The sequence below is a fragment of the Poecilia formosa genome, unplaced genomic scaffold (assembly GCF_000485575.1).
Source record: "Poecilia formosa unplaced genomic scaffold, Poecilia_formosa-5.1.2 Scaffold122, whole genome shotgun sequence".
Taxonomy (NCBI): Eukaryota; Metazoa; Chordata; class Actinopteri; order Cyprinodontiformes; family Poeciliidae; genus Poecilia; species Poecilia formosa.
The window spans coordinates 1,015,107-1,034,996 of NW_006800061.1; the positions used below are offsets into that span (position 1 = coordinate 1,015,107).

The following is a 19,890-nucleotide window of genomic DNA, read 5'->3' on the forward strand; positions in this document are numbered from 1 at the left end:
CACTGTCTGAATGCTGTTAGCTGCACCTCATGGAGCCCCGACAGTAAATCATCGCCGCCCTTGACCACTGAGCCTGAGCCAAAAGTGGGAAACCGATTCCCGTTGCTGTGAAGTGGCGAAGTGCCACTGCGGCGGCATCACCACTTCTTACTGGGGAAAGCTGAATTAGATCATGTTCCCTGAAAGATGACGAAGCTGGAGTTTGGTCTCAGTTCCATGTTAGTAAATGACTATGTTTGTTACAAATGGTTTGTAACGGGTACACCACGCTGGTGAAATTTGTAATTGTCAATGTCATGTTATTTATTTTTACAGTTTTTGAATAGAATACAAATCACCTATGCTTTAACGAGTGAGTGGATAGTCTTGCCGTGTATACTCTGTTGGAATCAAGAGAGAACTGTGCAACATTAGGAAGACATAAAATTGAAAAATTATTGTTTAATATTGCTCTTGGATTACTCAAAATGTCTTTATAGTCATCACAATGTTTCTCATTCACCGTCTACGTATTAGATCTCGGCGAATGAGTTGGATTCCGGATTGAACTAGAGATGTGATACAGAATCTCTAGTTCTTCTTACTGATTTCAATAATGTTTTTTTAGGTTAATATGGGCTTTTAAACAGGACAGTTATTATCGACAAACCCAAATTAATGAAGCAAGATGTTAATTGTTCTCTTAACATAGGTTTGTTAAGATTGGTGATTTCGGAGGCAATTACAGAAGAACATCAATGTAAACGTTTTGTTTATCTCTGTGACTTTTTTGCATGTTTGTTGCTCCGAATGAACCCCTCATTTTGCACCCAGACTATTATGGATAAACAAAGTTGCTTAGCCTAATTTTGGAGAAAACTAAGGATTCAAACTTTTTTTTTTTTTCAGAAATAAAAATACCAAACCTGTGTTTTGAAGAATCATACATTGAAAACGCTGGGGGCAAGGGGTCCCCGCAGAGAAGGCTTTTATAAATCTCAAAAGTGATGTTAAAGAATCTCATTTCTGTGTAAAATGTTTCAGATCAGATTCATTGAGATGATTAAGTGAAGTTTAAAAAACAAAACAAAAAACTAGAATAGCCCTCAGACAGAGGCACCCTTATTGATATAGCACATTTAATACTGCAATCACAGACTCAAAGTACCTTAAAAGAAAATAAATTTAGTAAATTATATACGATCGCACAATAAATCAAGAGAGTAAGGCAATGAGTAAACAATAAAACATCCTAGTAAAATGAATGAGTCTTTCTAAAAGCTTGGAAAAACCGATCATAACAACCTCTAAAACGATTATATTAAATTGTCCGCTGTAATAATTAAAAATAAACTCATAAATACACCAGTCTCGCTTTAAAAAAAAAACGTAAACATTTATAGTTTTTACTATCTAGCTACTCGACGTTATGCCATAACATCCTTTCAGAAACACTTTTACGCAATCCTCAACTTGAGAGTTATTGCAAGCAGTTTCACTTCACCTTTTAAAGGGTCACTCCGCTATATTCTTCAAAAAGCGACCACAGTGGCCTCCTTTTAAAATCTGCGACCGACGGCTTCCGTGGAGCCACGAGACTTGACGAAAACTCACGAGCCGTTTGCAAGTATGAACTCCCGAGTTCACGCTACCATTTTGAGCGTCTTAAAGCGTCCGTAGCCGTGTGGTTTGTGTCATTCGGCAGCCAGGGCAAAGTTTGTATGAGCAGCTCGCTAAGTTTAGCATTAGTGAAGGCGGCCATAGACCCGCCGCCATATGCCAGGGACGTCAGCACGCTGACCAAGAATTTGCAACGTAACCCGTTTCAGGCTGAAGCTGCGGAAAACAATACGACTGTTTCAGCATTAACTGGGTTATCGGTGCGTTGTTTTGCTCCCACGCGTCGATGCACGAAAATCAATGTTTGGGTTTGAGGAACTCACCAGCCAGCAGCTGTCCTGCAGAGTCTCTGCTGCTGGTTCCTTCCAAGTCTATTAGAGGTCAACAGTGGCAAGCGTCTCAGAGTAAACACTCCCCTTTTGCGGTTGCACAGTTGAGATATGGAGAGGATGTTGTTGTTATTATTATTTTTGATTGAAACTGTTTGTAAGAATTGATTCCTCTTCTTCTCCTTCTCCTCCCGCTGCTCCTCCTGCAGGCAGCGTTTAATCCAGGCTGTCTGTCAACACGAGGTCAAACCCTGTTTCCCAACTTCATGTAGCAGCCAGGGCCACTTATTGGCGCAACCTTTATCTTGCGATCAAAAGCAACCTTTCACACGGCTCACCTGAACAGTTTACTTTCCCGTCCCCTCGGTTCTTATTCCTGAAGTCATTGCTATGCATCTACACGGTATAACCTCGGATTTGCAGGGCTCTGGTTGTATTTTTTCCTCTATTAAGCCCCGCCCACTCTTTCTCATTGGCTCTTGATAGTTTGTTTACAGTCGAGGGAGTTATATCCGGGAGGCCCCATGTTGTTCCTGAAGGAAAGCAGTGCAGATAAGCTCTGGCGGCTGTCAATGGCATGTCAGGTGAATGACCTTCACACGCATACAGATTTACACTCAAAATATACATATGTCCAAGTGTTGTGCCAGCAGAAAGCAACACAAAAGCAGCAAAATAACTTATTACTCACATTTCTGACTAACTGGTTTTTTGGTGCCATCTGCTGGTGGTAAGACGACAGCGCGGTGACGTGGACTCTTGTTTTTCCGCTTAACTTGGCGGTGTGCAGAGTTTGACGTTTCATACGTCTGTAAAGTCTCGTCTTTGAAAGATGGGTAATAAAAAAAAAAAAGTGCGCAGGATTGTAGCTATGGGCATATACAGTCCTGAAGAATTTTAGGAAGGGGATTTTTAAAGAGTGTGAGATAAATGTAAGTTGTTTCTCTGGAAAATAATCCAAACTCTAAAGCTTGAACCAAAGCTAATATTTTGTCTTTTTACACTACTTTCTTTATTATTATAAAGAAAGTAGTCTTTATATTCTTACGAATCAAAGAATAAAGTGTAATGAATTGCAATTCTGTGCAACTTTATAAAATTGTCGCATGTTCACACCCTTTTAATTTCTATTTAGGTCAGGTGATTTATGAAACATATTTTCTATAGTCTTCTGTCATCCTACTATAAGGAAATGTTAATGCACAACACAACGATAAACACAGAGATTGACTTCTTTTCTGATTATATTAGTCAAGGATTTGAAATAAAACTTATAGAAAAATGTGTAACAAAAATAAAAGTTGTAATTGAATAAAATATGCTATTAAATTAAATTGCGAATTGAGCACGTTTGTGATTACTCATCTCAACACTTCATAAAAATACTTTATGAACTAACATAAGCTGACAGCTTTTCAGAAAGCCTGTCACTGTCAGTGTATTGACAGTAGAGGGCGCCACTAACCTTTGTTATGATTCATAAACGTTTGTCACCTATGTCTCCAAGTAAAAATACATTTCTGCATCCTCTTAAGTTAGCATGTCTTCTGTAGAACTCTGTAGAGAGTACAAAATGTACTCATACATTTTGTGAAAAATTACTAGAAATAAAAAAAGCACAAATGAATAATCAATACAAATTGTTTGATACATTAAATCAACATTGAGGTAAAATTGTGATTTCAAATTCTAGAAAACAGTACTTCAGTTCTGACACCTACAATAAATTGCAATAAAAATGCAAAATGGAATTACAATTAGCTTCAATATGGGAGAAAAAAGTAAAAGCATCTAAAGTTTCTTTCTTTAGCAAACACTCTTGAGGACTGAGCTTGAGTCCGTCGCCTCACACACACACAAAAAGAGGTGCGCATGTACAGCTTCTCTGGCCAAAAGCACTCACGAATCACGTCTTCTCTTTCCCAGCAACTCCGGATGCTGCTGCTGTTGTGGACAGGTGTGATTTGAATGGCAAATAAGCTTCATGCAAACCCAGCAATTAGTGTGGGTAAGGAGTGCAGCGTTGGAGGGGTCATAGTTTCAGAAGAAGTGAAATGCACAAGATGGATAGATGGATCGATAGATAGTTAGAAAAATATCACACACAAACATGTTTCACCACAAATGTATTTTTAAAGGAACAGTCCGAAAAATAAATACACAAACCAGCGACACTACAAACCTTTAACACCTACATTAAACATCTGTAAGTGCACACAAAGGAAAACAGGCAATATTTATGACTGCTAGCTCTGAAATGAATAGTTAGCACATTTCATTAAAACACCCCAGACACGATTGTGGTGCCATGATGTCTACCTGTTTCCTGAAGAAGGCACGGCGTTAACTTACAGTAATTCCTTATTTACTGTAACAGCAAATGTTTAATAAAGGCCAACCTGTGAAGAACGTTATTTCCTTCTCATCTACCAAATGATTCTAAAATCAACACCAAACATATCAATCTCATATATATTGTTTTAAATGCATATTGTTTTTTTTTAAAGTCATATCCCCAATTTCCCTACTCCGTGATTACTTCTTTAAATCCAACATGTTTAATGACAAATCCAGATATTATTATTATTATTATTATTATTCAAAAAAAAAAAATTAAAGCCTACCACAGAATACATTGTGTTGTTTAAATAAAATCAGAACAATTTACAAAGTAATAAACATTTAAGAGAATAATAAACATGCACCCATGTTAGACTAAGCAAAGAAATCCATATTTATACCTAAAAACAAAAACCAAAAATTTTTTTTTTCCCGCTTTCTGACTTGGCTTTGTAACGTCAAGGCACTGTGTAGCTTAAATAGGATTGTTCATGGCTGTAAGTGTTCCACAGGATTTAACAACAACTATGTTACAGTAAAAACCAAAACAAAACTACATAAAACTAAATAATAAATCTTTCTGTACACCGCATGAACTACCCAGAGCAACCAAAGAGAAACGTGTCAAGTGTTATAATAATGTCACAATTCATAACACTTCAAAACTACTGGGAAATGCACTTTGTTTTCCTCCGTCGTGCCTCCTCATGATGAGTAATTCCCAAACGACTGTGAATCAAACAACATGTTCTAGCTTAACTTTGACTCTGTCTGGGTGTAAAACTGTTGGGCTAATTTTTCTTTATATGTAGTTTTTAAACACACTTAATTGTACTAACTCTTTCCATGGGTTCCCCGTTGAAATTGATGTTTAAAATTGCATTAAAACAAAAAAGAAAAGAAAATACAATAAAAACAGAGTTACATTTTGTGGCTTAACGATGCTTAAATTGGCAATCTTGAACATTTTCATTTAATTGAATTTCTTAGATTTGAATTGCTGAACGACTTGGCTCAGTAGTGCTTGCGCGTACGCCTCACTGAACAACAGTACTTCTGTGTTTTACAGTATCGGAAAACCTAGTGGTATTTAAAAATAGCTCCTTTTATTTGAATATGAAGAATCTGCAAACAAGAAACACAATTTAAGCATCTGAGCATTTTTTTTTAGCTGTGTAACAACAGCTAACAATCTTTTCCCTCAAATCACTGGCTAACATTTATTCCAAAACTATTATATTATAATTACTATTCACTGAAACTGTTTATCCTGGTCCAAGTGTATATTCCATTATCTACATACTACTTTGCATTTTCAGAAATCACAAGCACACTAATAGCCAAGACATCAACAAATTGGAACATTTCCTGAAAAACTGCCAGATCCAGTTATTCCTAATGACAAGTAAACATACCATGCTGCTGCAGCTTCACAGCACAAATATTTGACCTGTTAAACAGGTGCTGAGATCAGATAAGGCAGTCACCTTAAATGCAATGTGTGTGTGTGTGTGTGTGTGTGCGTGTGTGTGTGTGTGTGTGTGTGTGAGACTGAGAAGGATCAAGCATTATTATTGGAAGAGCTCTAGAAAGTGAAACACTTTGTAGCTGCAAGACAGTATTGTAACTCACAATTATGCTCGTAGTGAGAGCAAATACAATTATTGACGAGACTAAATGTTGAGTGAAAATGAATGTGAGATTTAGAGGTTTGACAATAAAGCATGGTTGAAATGTTAAAGATTGCCATTTTAAGCTCAAATATGGGTCAGATCTTTTTTTTTTAGCCCTAGAATTATTTTTCTGATTCAACACCATCAAAATAAAGCAGGACAGCAGAAGTGGAGGTGTGTTAGATATCTAGTCAAAGTCCTGCCAAATTTATATAAAATGCATTTTTAAAAAATTTATTTCTTGGGATTTTCTAAAAGAAAAAAAAAATTTAAAGGAAGCCCAAAACAACAAGCTGCACCAAACTACTGCTCTAATAGTGCCTTGCAGAAGTATAGTATACGGCTTGAGCTATTTCACTTTCTGTCACATTACAGCCACAAAACTTTATGTATTTTATTGAGATTTTATGTGAAAGACCAAAACAAAGTAGTCGTTAATTATAAATTGGAAGAAGGCATGTTTTTAAAAACTTTTTTTTTTTTTACAAAAACACCGTAAGAAGACGAGCTTATGTTTGGATTCAGTCTCCTTTTAAACGAAGAAAGACATTGTTGAAAGAAAGGCTGAGTATAATCTTCCTGCAGGAACTTTAAAAATGCATCCAGAGATGAAACAGGATCAAGGCAAATCCATGTGTTCGAATGGCCCAGTCAAAGTCCTAACCTAAAACAAATTCAGAATCCATCTTGGAAATTGGCATTTACTGATGCCTCCATCCTGTCAGACTGAGCTTAAGCTATTTTTCAAAGAATGGGCAAAAACATCTAGTAAGTAGTTGAGCAAAGACGTGTTAAGAAGTGGTTCTACAAAGCTTTGATTGATCAAAGCTGAATACGTACGGATGCACGTTATTTCATATTTTCATTTGCAGAAAATGTAAAAAAAAAACATTTATTTTTCTTACACTTCAAGATTACGTTACTTCATGTTGGTCTGTCAGATATCCAGATAAAAACACACTGAAGTTTGTTAGTGTAACGTGACAAAATGTTAAAAAGTTTCATAAAGCACAGCGCATAATATAATAGAATGCTGAGGCTCTCATTAACAATTAAATATTAGGTAACCTCTTGTTGGTTTAGGCCGTTGCGGAGGATTTATTTATAATATTAAAGTACGTCAACAGGTCTTAGTTTGTATTAGGCAAGAAGATTCATATTGTTTGCTTTTCAATGGGAATTTCTTAAGTAAAAGGTTATGCTGTCAAAATGAGGTTATATAAGATTGACCTTTTTCCCCATGTTTAAACCACAGCACAAAATAACTCAATTATGAGGAACTGAGGCGCTGTCGCTGTTAGTAGTTCCACTTGTGAGGAACTAAGAGGAGCTGGACCATACGGTTTGCGTCGTGAGCTAAAGTGTCAGTGTTTCAAAGGTTTCTCCAGGAGAGTGAAGTATGAATGGAAGCTTTAATGGTGGTGTGTCCAAAAGTTTACTTGGTTCAAAAACAAAACCTTCAGACTTCAAGTCTCAGAGTCCACCATGGAGGAGAAGATGTCCACCAAGCTGTCGAGTCCGTAAAGGTAGCCGTCCTCTCTGTTCCCTTCTACCCATGATGCTCGGTGGGTTAGTTCCTCCCCGTCAGGGAGGGGCGTGGTCTTTCCAAAGTCGATCATCCACACTTTGGCGCGCTTCCTGCTGTCGTGAACAAATAAGAGCGAGCTGCCGATGACCTGCGAAGACACACAACAGCCATATGATCCAAGAGAACTGGACACAAAGACCAGAACCGAGCAGGGCTCCCACCGTTATTTGCTCAGCAGAACACGCCTTGTTTGTTTCTTTTCAAAACATTATCTCACTTCTCGTTTCAGCTTCGTGCGAAATGTCTGTCTGTGTGTGTGTGAGTGCGTGTTTGCGAAAGTGTGAAAATGTGCGCGAGCGTGTGGTCAGGCAGTTAAGAGCCTAATTTCCATGATGAGTCTTGCTGTGTCTAAGTGATTTGGTGTCTTTACTTTACATTAACAACATAAACTGAGTAAACAGGTAACTAGGACTGGAGCTAACGCACGGATTAAATCCACAACTGGCTTGTGTTTAACTCCCATCAGCTCCAATGCAAATAATAAAGCTGCAAAAAGACTTTTGCTAAAATCCATACATCAGTGACAAAGCAAAAAAAAAAAAAAAAAAAAGATGCATTTAACATATTTTTCAGAAATTTAATCTTACATGCAATCTATATAATCTTACATGCATAAATACACAGAGCATATTTTCAGTGTTTTGTTTCAACGTGAGCAAGAATTTTATTTTTTTTTCTTTTGCAAGTTTTACAAACCAACTTTTTAAATGTTTCCCCTACTAGCTGCGTGTCTTTACCTCATGACTTCTGAAGAACGGAGAGATCTCCAAAGTGGCTCGGATTTCCTTTAACCTCGTTAGATATTTGTTCTGGAAAATAATACAAATAAAGAACAAAATTAGTCTGACATGTGCTTAGCAGAGGAAAACAGGCCCTGTTTTAAGCTTTATTCAGCCTCCAGTCAACTTTGACCATCTTTCTAGTCCCCACTGATGGAAAGCTTCCCCACACCATGATGCTGCCACCACCGTGTTTCACTGTAAATGTGGTGAGCAGTGTTAGGTGTTAGGATTTCACCACACGTAGCATTTTGTTTGAAGACCAGAAAGATTTTCTGTCTCAACCATGCAGAGCATCTTCTTTGTATTTTTCAACTAGGGCGACTGTTTGCTCTAGTTTTTGATTTATTTAGGGGTATCAGAGTAACTGAGGCTGGAAATAAAAGCACTGCACATCTTTCAGATTTGTATTTCTAAAAGCGTTATAGGTAGAAGTTTCATACTACTTCACAGTTATGTGCTACTTTGAGTTGTAATATATTCTTAGATAACCCTGCAAACTCTATACATAAGTATTATATATAAACGTATCAGCTTAAAATCAGCTCAATAATTTCCATTCTGATGATTAATGTTTATTGCAGGGCAACAGAGAAATCATAAACCATTTTATTTTTTGTTTTATTAACTATTTTTGATTGTGTTTTATCTTAAATATTTAAAATAGCTTCCAGTACTAGGTGTTTGTTACAAAATTAAAGTTTATTGGCTTGTAAAAGGGCAAACTTGCATTATTATGCCACTATCAATATATGTTACTTGAAAATTGACTCAAAACCACAATATCAAAATTTTTCACAATAATTACTGGGACAAGTTATCATCCAGCAAAGTTTGCTAATAGTTTTGTTATAAAATATGTGAACAAGTAGCTACGCTTCACCGTGTTCCAGTTGGGAAATGAAACTAAAGCACAGAAATGTTTGACGTCGTCTGAATTGTTGCGGTTCTACACGACTGTAATCCAGACTGTTAAAACGTTCAGACACAGCGTCAACTTGTTCCTCAGACGCAAACATGATGATGGACATCCTACACAACTTCACCTCATCCTCCGATGCTTTACTGTCACTATTGTAATTGGCAGCTTATTGGCTCACAGAGTATTTTAGAAAAACACTCACCAATATCTCCGAATCTCCTCTTACAAAGTCATGGAAGGCTGTCACCACTTGTTCCCTTGTCCTTGTTTTCTTGAAATCTCTGTTCACAGTTCCATCTTCTTTCTACAGAAAAAAAAAACAAGAAAAAAAAAACAAGAGGAAATTAAAATTTACTGGCTTTATTACTCTCTGGAGTTGCAAAATCCGAGAAATGACCTTGCAGCTATTTGTAGGCTGACAGTTAATGGATGTGTTTCTCATATGACCTTGTATTTCTATAGACGTTTCAAAATAAAACCTACTTCAGGTTGTCAGACAGGATAGAAAAATTTCATTCTTAATTTTTACACCCAGGGCCAAGTTGACTTGGACAACTTTTTTTCCATTAGTACATGAAATTGACATTTTAGTTTATTATGAGTACTTAGCATTAAAATCAAATAACTTGTTTGACAATCTGAAACATTTAAGTTTGACAAAAAAGAAGAAAAAAAAAAGCAGAAGAAATTTGAAAAACATTTCTCAGGCTTCAGTCTTAGGAAAGCAGACAGACAGAAAAGGTAGGAAGGAGAAGAAAAGGAGAACAATGTGTGGAAGGAAGGCAGAAGGGTAGGAGATATATTTTTAGAAATTTAGCCTTTGAGCAAGAAAATATCTCTTTGTGTTTTTTTTATCTAAATATCCACACAGTAACTATTTTTAAACCTTCAAGCTTTCCACTTCATAGACCAAGTCTCGTCATCGTAAGTTTCCCACACTCCACAAAAAGAGCGCGTTTTATGCTTAAAGTGTCACAGATCTGCTGCCAGTGCCTTTGTAGTAAAGAGTCTTCCTAAAATGAACTCATCAATGATTAAAACCATCACAACAGACCAAACTGTACACTTCCCTTCTAAAACGGCAAATGTGGAAGTATCAATGTTCAAAGTTGTAACAGAGTGCCGGTGTGTGAAGCCGAAGCGGTGACAGAAAATGCAACTCTGCAGCAAGCATGTTCTTACAGGAGGCGAGACCATTGGTGGTCACTAGTTAGGTGGTTTAAAAAGGAATAAATTAGCTTTTCCTATTCCCCTCGCTGCCTAGCAACGAGGTAATATTTAGAAGCAAAAGTACTTTTTCTTTTTCTCTTTATGGCTTAAAGTCTGAAGAGTCTCTGATCCAATCTGCCCTTTACTCACACTTTACCATGTTTTCAGCTTACATAATAGAATAATTGCTACAGGTTTGGCCGTCCATGAAATGATGACGATCCATGCATAATTTTCCAAACGAAGAAGCACACACACACACACGTCTTTTTCTGGGGATAATCCTCCACATCATGGCAGCGGACCACCAGGAGGTTGTGAATGTCCTTATATAGCCATGACTCCCACAGACAAAGGGACTTTGAGTGTGGACACAATATGTCAGAACCGTATGTCGAGGCCGACACAGCTGACACTGACAGAGCTCATAAAGGACAAGGGTACTCCTGTACCTTGAGAGGAAGTTCCTGGGAAAAAACAGGAAGTTAGGTCATATTCCTGAATTGACCACACAGCAGCGCAGACCGTTGGAAGAAAGAAGGGAAGGAAAGCTGCTCACACACACACACACACACACACACACACACACACACACACACACACACACCTTAGTCCCTCTTTGTGAGTCTTACCTTGACTCCCTCTATCCTGAACCCCAGGGTTGCCGTTGAACTTATTGTCTCTCTCCACTGCATGTATCTTGGCTTGGTCACTGCCTTCTTGTCGTTTTCCTCCAATGTGGGCGCCTCAGGGTCGACCTCGATCATTTTCTGATACATGTCGGGCCTCGGCGCAGGCTTTCTCCGAGCCTTGGTTAGTTCTTCCTCAAGGTAGGTCCTGAAAAATTAAGAGAAGCACATTTGGCGAGGGATGGAGAGGGAAATTAGGTAAAGGTTACATGAGTAGAAACACACCTTACACTGCATATTGTTCCCATGGTTTTTAGCTCTACCTGACCTAGAGAGGTTATCTGCTGTCCCACAATATAGGGTGACAAGCAGCTCAATGGAGTTTTTCTAAATGTAACATTCAGTGTTATGTATAAACATGGTAAAAAGCGTACCTATGTGAGTGGCGTTAGCGTTTTGGAGAACCTAGTAACATCTAGTAAGTAGATGAGCAAAGATGTGTTAAGAAGTGGTTCTACAAAGCTTTGATTGATCAAAGCTGAATACGTACGGATGCACGTATGATTTTGCTCAAATCATAATTTGAGCAAAATTATGATCAAGATGATTGATTCAAACTGAGAGAAAAATTCAACAACAGCATTTGAGTGAAAACAAAAGATGAAAAATGCATTTTGAGTGACGCAAACTTTATCTATTTTATGTAGAAAAGAGCTGTAACATTATCCTGCACAGGTAAGTAACTGGTGACTGGCGTATGTGCAAAGCCACATATCTTACTTTAAACTTGGCTTTTGCACCTTGAATTTTCTTTAAACTTAACAATATAAACCTAAGGCCCATTTCCCAACCAAAACTGGTTTTTTTGACCAGTCCAGTTTCAGACTTTAGAGTAAATGAGTGATAATTTTGACAGCTGATACTTTCAAACATCAACAGGGATTGGGATTATTTTGCTCTATGACGGTTAAAGGCGGAACATGTGGGGAAACGCAGCATTCAGCCAAATAAAATGCTTTAATCTTATTTGGCTGGGGAGAAGAAAATAATGAAACAGATGTAAATAAATTAACATAGACCAGGCTGAAAATGCTGCACAATGACACAATTGCGTTTGTAGTTGACACGTAATAAAATAACTTTCCATCTCACATCTCAGACAACAGATGAGCTCCTCTGTAAGCCCAAAAACCTGGAGCAGTCGGTGGAATTAAGCACATCATGTAAAACATTTTTGCGAAAACAATTTTGCGTTCTCTCACCTCACTCCCATCTTACAGTCCATTACACACGGGTAGTCGAACTCTGCCAGCAGATCCTCCATCTGGTTGTACTTCTGGCCATCCTTCTCCACGTCTCCGTGATAACCAGGAACGTAGGGCTTCAGCACATCCTCCATCAGCCGGGACAAGCAGCGCTGCTCGCATTCACAGTGTTTCTAAAAGACACCGTTAGCAAGTGAGCATTTAAATCAGAATTACAAATATGAGGAAGGTGTTAACAACAGAGATGATCTGAAGCTAATTTCTTACTTTTAATATGCGTCCATTTGCACCCGCTTTAAAACTCCCTGTGAAGAGAAAAACCTTTAGTCAGGCGGCTGCGGAAAGAGCCTGAAGTGCCGTAGCTTAGGTTAGCTGACTGAAGACACTTCAGCTGTGATTTAGATCTCCGTTAAGCAAACAGGTTCTGTGGGGTCCAACACGATGATGTATAGCGCTAACGTTGCAGCCAACCATTTTTCAGCTAGATGTATCAGAGCACTTAGGATTCAACCGTCCCTTTCTTTTGTCACCAGGAAGTCGTCTGTGTTCTGCATACCTGCGTGTCCAGCCAGTTGAATCCAGGGATACTTCTTCTTGAAGGACATAACAAATGGAGACCAGTGGACCATGTTCTTTATCTTCTTCCATGACTTGTGCTGCATAAATAAACACACACAGAGAAACAAAGAGGCTTAGCGTATCTATCATGTATCTCTACTTTGTTACACTGCTATGCTTAGACTTGGTGCACGCTGACTTTCAGGATGTTTATTTGCGAGTAGCTGCATGGGCAGAGAATCAGCTGCTCTCCAAGAATGTATTAAGTGGAATATGAAAAAATCATTATCATTTAGCAAAAGTAGATAAGAGAGCCATAGCTAATAAAGGTTAACCTCAGGAAGGTGTACAACCTCAACAACATGCACTGTGGTCTTATCTGTTCTCAAATGGAAAAACAAGAATTACAAGGCAAACAGAAACAGTTTTTTGATAAGAGTGTTTACTACCTTAAAAGTAAAACCAGTTTTCTGACATATTCAGTTTCAACCCAGTTTAGACTAATATTTGAGGCAAGCTTAGAATTCGACACAATCTGCTTCTGGTCTTTGAGCAGCTGAGATGCCTGTTGATCAACATTTTAAACAAATAAAAGAACATTTTGAATGTAATTTGCCACCACCTAGTGGTATGAGTGTGAAGTACCACTACCTGCAGTATAAAAAGATTTAGCTCAATATTTTGCACGATTATCTCGTTGCACATTTGCATCATACCTATATTTTGCATGGACTGCATTAGCTATATTCAAATAAACAATCTCCATTAGAGTTAGTATCTGCTTCACAGCTAAGCACAATTAACTTAATTTCTATACAACTGTTTACAATCTGAGGCAGTAGAAGGTTGTGAAGCAGTAGTATATACACAGCACCGTTTAACAACAAAGTTCACTTCAACCCAGCCAGCAGGTTTAAATCCAACCCTAATAAACTGAATGGCTGCATTATGTATTTACCCTTGAAATGCAAGTTTAAATAAAGAAGAGAAGCAGCAGCAGTTAAAGTCGATCTTTAAATATGTTGGCTAATTATCTGCTTTTCACAGTTTTGCTAAAAATCTATGAGAGGCATAATAAACACGTGCACCTAAAAAAAACACACACACACATTGTGTTGACTATCCGTGACCTCGGGGAGCCAACTTCTCCTTTTTTTTTTACATTTGTTGTTTTCTAACATTTTAACTAAACTCTGGAGAACTGAGCCAGGGTTTCCCCTGGCAACTCACACAAACACAAACAGACCCAGCGTTTCAGCAAAGGCTCGCCCTGTCCCTGGCAGGGATGCACTGAACTGTGGGAGTCCTGCCTCACAAAGAGACACTCATTCACAAAGTGACACACACACACACACACACACACACACACACACAAACACACACATATACACGCGCACACACACAACATTGTTGTTTCAACATAAACAGCTTTTCTCTGATTTAAATCCAACTCTTCCTTTTTTTTTCTTTTTTACTAGTCCTGTGGCTTTATAGTGCTCAGACTTTCCTTCATTAATCGTGTTTTCCATATTTTGTTACAACCACAAATTTCATTGTAACTTATTGAGCTTTTATAGCTAGAACAACATAAATTAGTTCATAACTGTGAAGCGGAAGAACGTCTTACAAATAAAAATCAGAAAAGTCTGGTGAGCATTTATATCAAGCACTCGTTACTCTGACACACACACACACACACACACACACACACACACACACACACATATATATATATATAAAATTCTGTGCAATTAAAATCCTTTAGAGGTCGTTTGATTAGGAAATTATGTCAGAATTAGTGTAAATTAAACTCAGTATAAATAAAGTTGCACACAATAAAGCATAGGTCTTGAGAAAAAGCCGCAAGATCAAAGCTACTATTGAAATAGAATCATAAGATATTATGCCTTCATGTGGAGAAGATGCTCTCTGGTCAGATGAGTCCAACATTAAACCTGTGTGGGACTGTGAAACAGTTTGGGACTTGTGTCACAGTCTGCAACTGTGAAACAAGGTGGTGGCAGTATCATGCTGGGAAGCCTCAATCTGCAGAAAGTTTAGTTTAAAAGCTGGCAGAGATATAAAACAAAAGAGTTGCAGCTGTTACTGCAATAAAGGGGGGTTTCTGCAAAAGTACTGACTCGGGGGGGTGGGCTAAAAACAATGCCATGCCACACTTTTCAGATTTATTTCTTGTAAATCATTTAAAAATCGTGTATAACTTCTGTCCGCCTTGTAATTATACACTACTTTGTGGATGCCTATGAAAAAAAATATTACAATTCGCAGAGGTTTGTGGTTGGAGTGTGACTTTTGCTGAGAAGCTGTTTTTACTCTGCATAAATAAACCGGGTGCACAACAACTCTGGGAAATCTAAAATAGAAATAAAACAGACTTTTAGTTCAGTGAACAAACCAGTATTATACTCGATCTAAATCCCAGCAATCCAAGACGCTTTTTTTTTTTTTTTTGTTAACAGTGGAATCATTACATCAGATGTGGAAAAATTCAGCTCGACTCTGAGAGTTCAAACAAAGCTTGGCTGTTCAACAACAAGGTCACCAGCGATTGCAGCAGAGCTGAAAATATGTGTTGAAAAATCCAACTTCCTAAACACCGCTCGACTGATATTATGACAAAATCCTCTCGCTTCACGTTGCAAATAGAAAGTTAAAGTTGACCTCACTGAGAGAAGATTTCCTCCGGTCTGTGAGCATCAGGAGAAATAATATTATGTCTCCAAATAACTCGGGGGTAGAAGAAGAGCAGCAGGAGGAGAAGTGAGGAGAAGAGGGATAAGATAAGAGAGGAGCGGACCATAGAAGGAGACATTTAACCCAAGTCCAATAATCTGGACCTGAAGAAAATTCATCAGCTGTTACTATGACTATCTATGGTTAAACGTGTCCACACACGTTCATTCAAAGCATTCAGAAGTCACGTGATGCCTTTTTTCTTCTCTGGACCAGTGAAGGGGTTAGGAAAAAACTCAAGCAGCAAAAGACACCCAAACCCTGACGTTTACAGAAATCACATGATGGAAACTCATTTAAGAGTGAGGTCATCTGAAATGGGTCCCTGAGCAGAAAGTCTAAACTTTTCTCAGTTCGAGAGGTCCAATAAACAGAGAATGTTTTCTTTTATATTTAACAAGAAAAAAAAAAAATCAAAAAAATCAAAGGAGAGCGGGTTGTTTAAAGGGAAAATTATGGCGTCCTGGAGGCAGGAAATCGCTTCGTTTACACGTGTTATCCAGTAATTAAGGCTGGAAATTAAACAAAACGGCTAAAACATTCAGTTATCAACCAACGGATTTGTTTTTGCTTTCTAAACACTCATAAAGCTCGTTTTTGTCAACTTGTTTAGCCTATGGGCAGGAAGGAAAAGAGCGGCGGCTACTGGCTGAAGTTTGTGCTTCCTCTGTGAGTTCTGTCATACTTTCCAGCATGCAAGGCGAGAATCTGCACCAGCTTAACAGAGCAACACCCAGCATGGTCACTATGTGCACGTCGCAGAAAAGTACTTCAGCAGTTTTCATAAATGAAAAAGAAACTCAATCATCAAATATTCCACCTGGAATCACCACTTCCCAGTGAAGTCTTGCTAGTTCTAGTTTGTTGAAAGCGAATCCTTCAGCAGGCGTAAATCTGAGTTGAAAAATCTCCTGCGTGGGTTACCTGAGGGCTGCTGCGTCGGTGGATGACGGTGATGATGAAGATGGCTACGAGCGATGCCACAACACTCCACAGTGAGCACAGCCATGCAGACCACATCGTGACAGATGGGCTGCCAGTCAACCAGGCAACCTGACAGAAGCGACGACCTGACCGGCCCGCACTCCTCTCACAGCTGGAAAACCCGGCTCCTCGGGCGCCTCTCTCCCGACCTCAGCGACATTTACACCTGTGTGTGTGTCTGACTGCGTGCAGGCACAAACAACTGCGGGGTCATTTGATTGGCAAAACAGAGGGTAAACATAATCTGGGCATGCAAATCTCCACACAGGTCCCCGACGATTGAAAAACAGATGGAGCAACGTGTGTGTGAGTCTGAGAATGCAAAATAAACTAGATTTAATTAGAAGTCAAGCAAATTCCTCAGAGATATGTTTCATATTTGAAAGCAGTTAGAGGTTTTTTTTTATATTATTCTTTTTTGTGGGTGAATAAAAGATTGATGACAAGAAAACCACAACAATGGCTAATATAAACAAAAGGAAGCATTCAAACCAGCATTCCCCACACTCTATGGCAACATACTCAGCACTTTACCGCAGACTTCATGTGAATTTTAATTACTTAAACTCACAATGCACCTAAGCAATCAAAGGCACTGTCCAGTTTATCTACATTTTGTGACAATTCGACTAACTATAACAAATTCTATTGACTGTATTACTTCCTGTTTCTGTCAGCATTTCTTAAAGACGTGTAACTAAATAAACTGCAGGTTGTTGTTGTTGAATTAGGAAGCTGATGTATCATGATGATTCCATTCGCATCTTAAACAGAACTTAATTTTATCTCTTGTACTTCCTCCAGCCTATACTCGTCAATCCTTTTGTACCTTTAAAACGAGAAAATATATTGGGAAATGAATTTTTCAACGTGGACTGCACGGCGACGCAGCTGGCAGCACCGTTGCCTTGCAGCAAGAAGGTGCTGACTGCACCAGTCTCACAGTGAAACACGGTGATGGCACTTTTCCTTCTGCAAGCTCAGGGAAGCTGGTCAGAGTTGACGTAAAGGTCGGTGGCGCAAAATATAGTACAATCGAGGAAGAAAACCTCGTTGGAGGCACAGAGCACTTAAACGTGGAGTAAAGGTTCATCCCTCAGCAGGAAAACAGGTCTACACCTTCGGTCGGAGCTGCAATGGAACCGTTTGGATCAAAGCATGCTCATGAGTTCGTGTGGATCAGTCAAGGTCATAACTAAATACAAAATAAAATGTAGGACAAGCCTTGAAAATAAATGATTAGAGATTCTCTCCATTCAATCTGACAGAGGTGGAGCTATTTTGATAAATGGGTGCAAATCTCAGATTCTGGATGCACTGAAAAAAAATGAAACTCTAACTTAAAGATTTGTGTTGGTCATAAGAAATAGAATGAAATTCATCAAACGTACTTTAATTATGTTTGTTTACCTTCACAACTTAATAAATTAACTTTGATAAACATGATTTTATTACTTATTAATTAATGCATTTGCTTTTAAGTTGTAGCTGCATTTTCTTATTTTCAGTGTGTGCAAAGTCTTAATATTATTTGTTTCCACATACACACTACTCTTTCCTGTTTGCAATCAGGAATTTTCCCAAAGTGTTTGTGATCCAACAGGACAGACATTTTTTCTGCTTGGCTTCCACTTTGTTGAGAAATTACTGTCTATAAGATGAATGAAAGATGCCTTGTTGCCCTCCTGGGTTTAGATGAGATGTTTTCCAGAGAAAAGAGCTTTTCTAGTGAAGCTTCATTACATCTGTTGAAACTTAATGAGAGGCCTCAGACTGTTAAAAAAAAAACATCCAACAAGTTTTAATTTAATGGTATTTGATTTAAAGTCTTCAAGTTCTGTCAGATCAGTGTTTGAATTACTCTCCTCATATACCCACAGTGTTGAATGAGGGTTTCTTCTGGGTATAATTACCCAAAAAATGCTATGTGTGCATACTCATGTCTCTTCATGTCTGTAAAAAAGAAAAAAACAAAAAGGAAAAAAAAAAAGAAGTAAGACTGCTTTTAGAAAGTCGCTGAAGGCTCAAAAGCCTTTTTCCTCTGTCTGTATGTTCCCTTTGCCGCCAGCTTCGGTCTGCCTCACATCTTTGGCCGCTCGGTGAAAGATTTCTTCTATCTCCGTCCCCAGACTGGCTGAGTGACAGGAGGATAGCAGGAAGAACAGCAAAGTTTCCATTGAGGGAGAGTCGAAGAGAGAGAGAGGAAATTGTAAGCGAAGGAACTTCTTGCAGACAGGAAGTTGAGGAAGGGGGGGTTGCCGCTTGCCTCAGCGACAGTATTTTCCACATCCGCCGCTGACTACAAACAAAATAAGGCAGAAAAAAAAAACTGGCCTTGCCCACTGTAAACAGCAGATAGAGGAAAGAGTGAAAAAAAAAAGAGAGAGCCACCAAGCAAGAGAGGATTTACTGGTCACTGGTCATTACTGGTTCCAGAATATGCATGATTTTCAACACATCAGCTACATGCATTTGCATGTAAAAGCTACAAATTCATTGGCTTTATGTCAAAATGGTTATCTTAAAAATATGCACAGATATATAGAAATATAATGTTTAATTATCAACGAAAAGAAACTGCGGTAATGTTATCCCATATCAACTGTTTGCATGCAGAAAGTAGTGCAGAAAAGGGGTGTCAAATGGTTAAAAAAAGACACTCAGGGCAAAGGGTAACTCTGGGTTACTAATGTGTAACGTGCACAAGCAGGGGAAACACTGATGCACGCCGATGTTTTAAACGGAGAGACTCTGAGGAAACAACAGGCTCGATATCTCTCACCACAAGGTCCCCTTGCAGATACAAATACTGCAACTGTCTGAGTCTGCAAAAGTTTAGACTACGAGGTGCACAAACACAACACAAACACACACTTACTCACAAGCCAAAGAAGAAGAAGAAAAAAAAAATCAAGCACACAGGCACCATTAGACTGCAGTGAGGGTGACACAGTTTAAACAACATGCTTGGAGAGAGCATGATTAATCCTTCGGTAACCAAGGTTTGGCTGGTGGAGAAACAGCTTTGAAATACCGACTGCGCTGGTGAGCTGGGAAAAGAAAGACCTTACAGTAGAAAGGAGGTTAGATGTTTTGAATGCGGCTGATGTTCAGTTATGTCGTAACTAAACATTGCAGTTAGATAAGAAGACTTCTTTCCAAATTGAGGTCACTATGGAACATTAAAGAGCCAATCTGAGTTTCGATCTAGGCTTGACTCTGCAAGACTAAAAAAAAAAAAAAAAAAAAAAAAAAAAAAAA

The 19,890-nt window shown here is 38.5% G+C and overlaps 1 protein-coding gene across 1 annotated transcript; it reads right to left on the reverse strand.

Moving 5' to 3' along the window:
- Positions 1 to 4,037: 4,037 nt before the first annotated feature.
- On the reverse strand, positions 4,038 to 13,010 carry LOC103144165 (inositol-trisphosphate 3-kinase B-like). The gene is made up of 7 exons (XM_016675888.1): positions 12,890 to 13,010; positions 12,601 to 12,638; positions 12,331 to 12,506; positions 11,072 to 11,276; positions 9,433 to 9,534; positions 8,267 to 8,338; positions 4,038 to 7,617 (listed from the first exon to the last, which is right to left on the reverse strand). The coding sequence occupies exons 1-7, from the start codon at positions 12,993 to 12,995 to the stop codon at positions 7,408 to 7,410; spliced, it is 909 nt and encodes a 302-aa protein (XP_016531374.1). The 5' UTR covers positions 12,996 to 13,010; the 3' UTR covers positions 4,038 to 7,407.
- Positions 13,011 to 19,890: the final 6,880 nt, after the last annotated feature.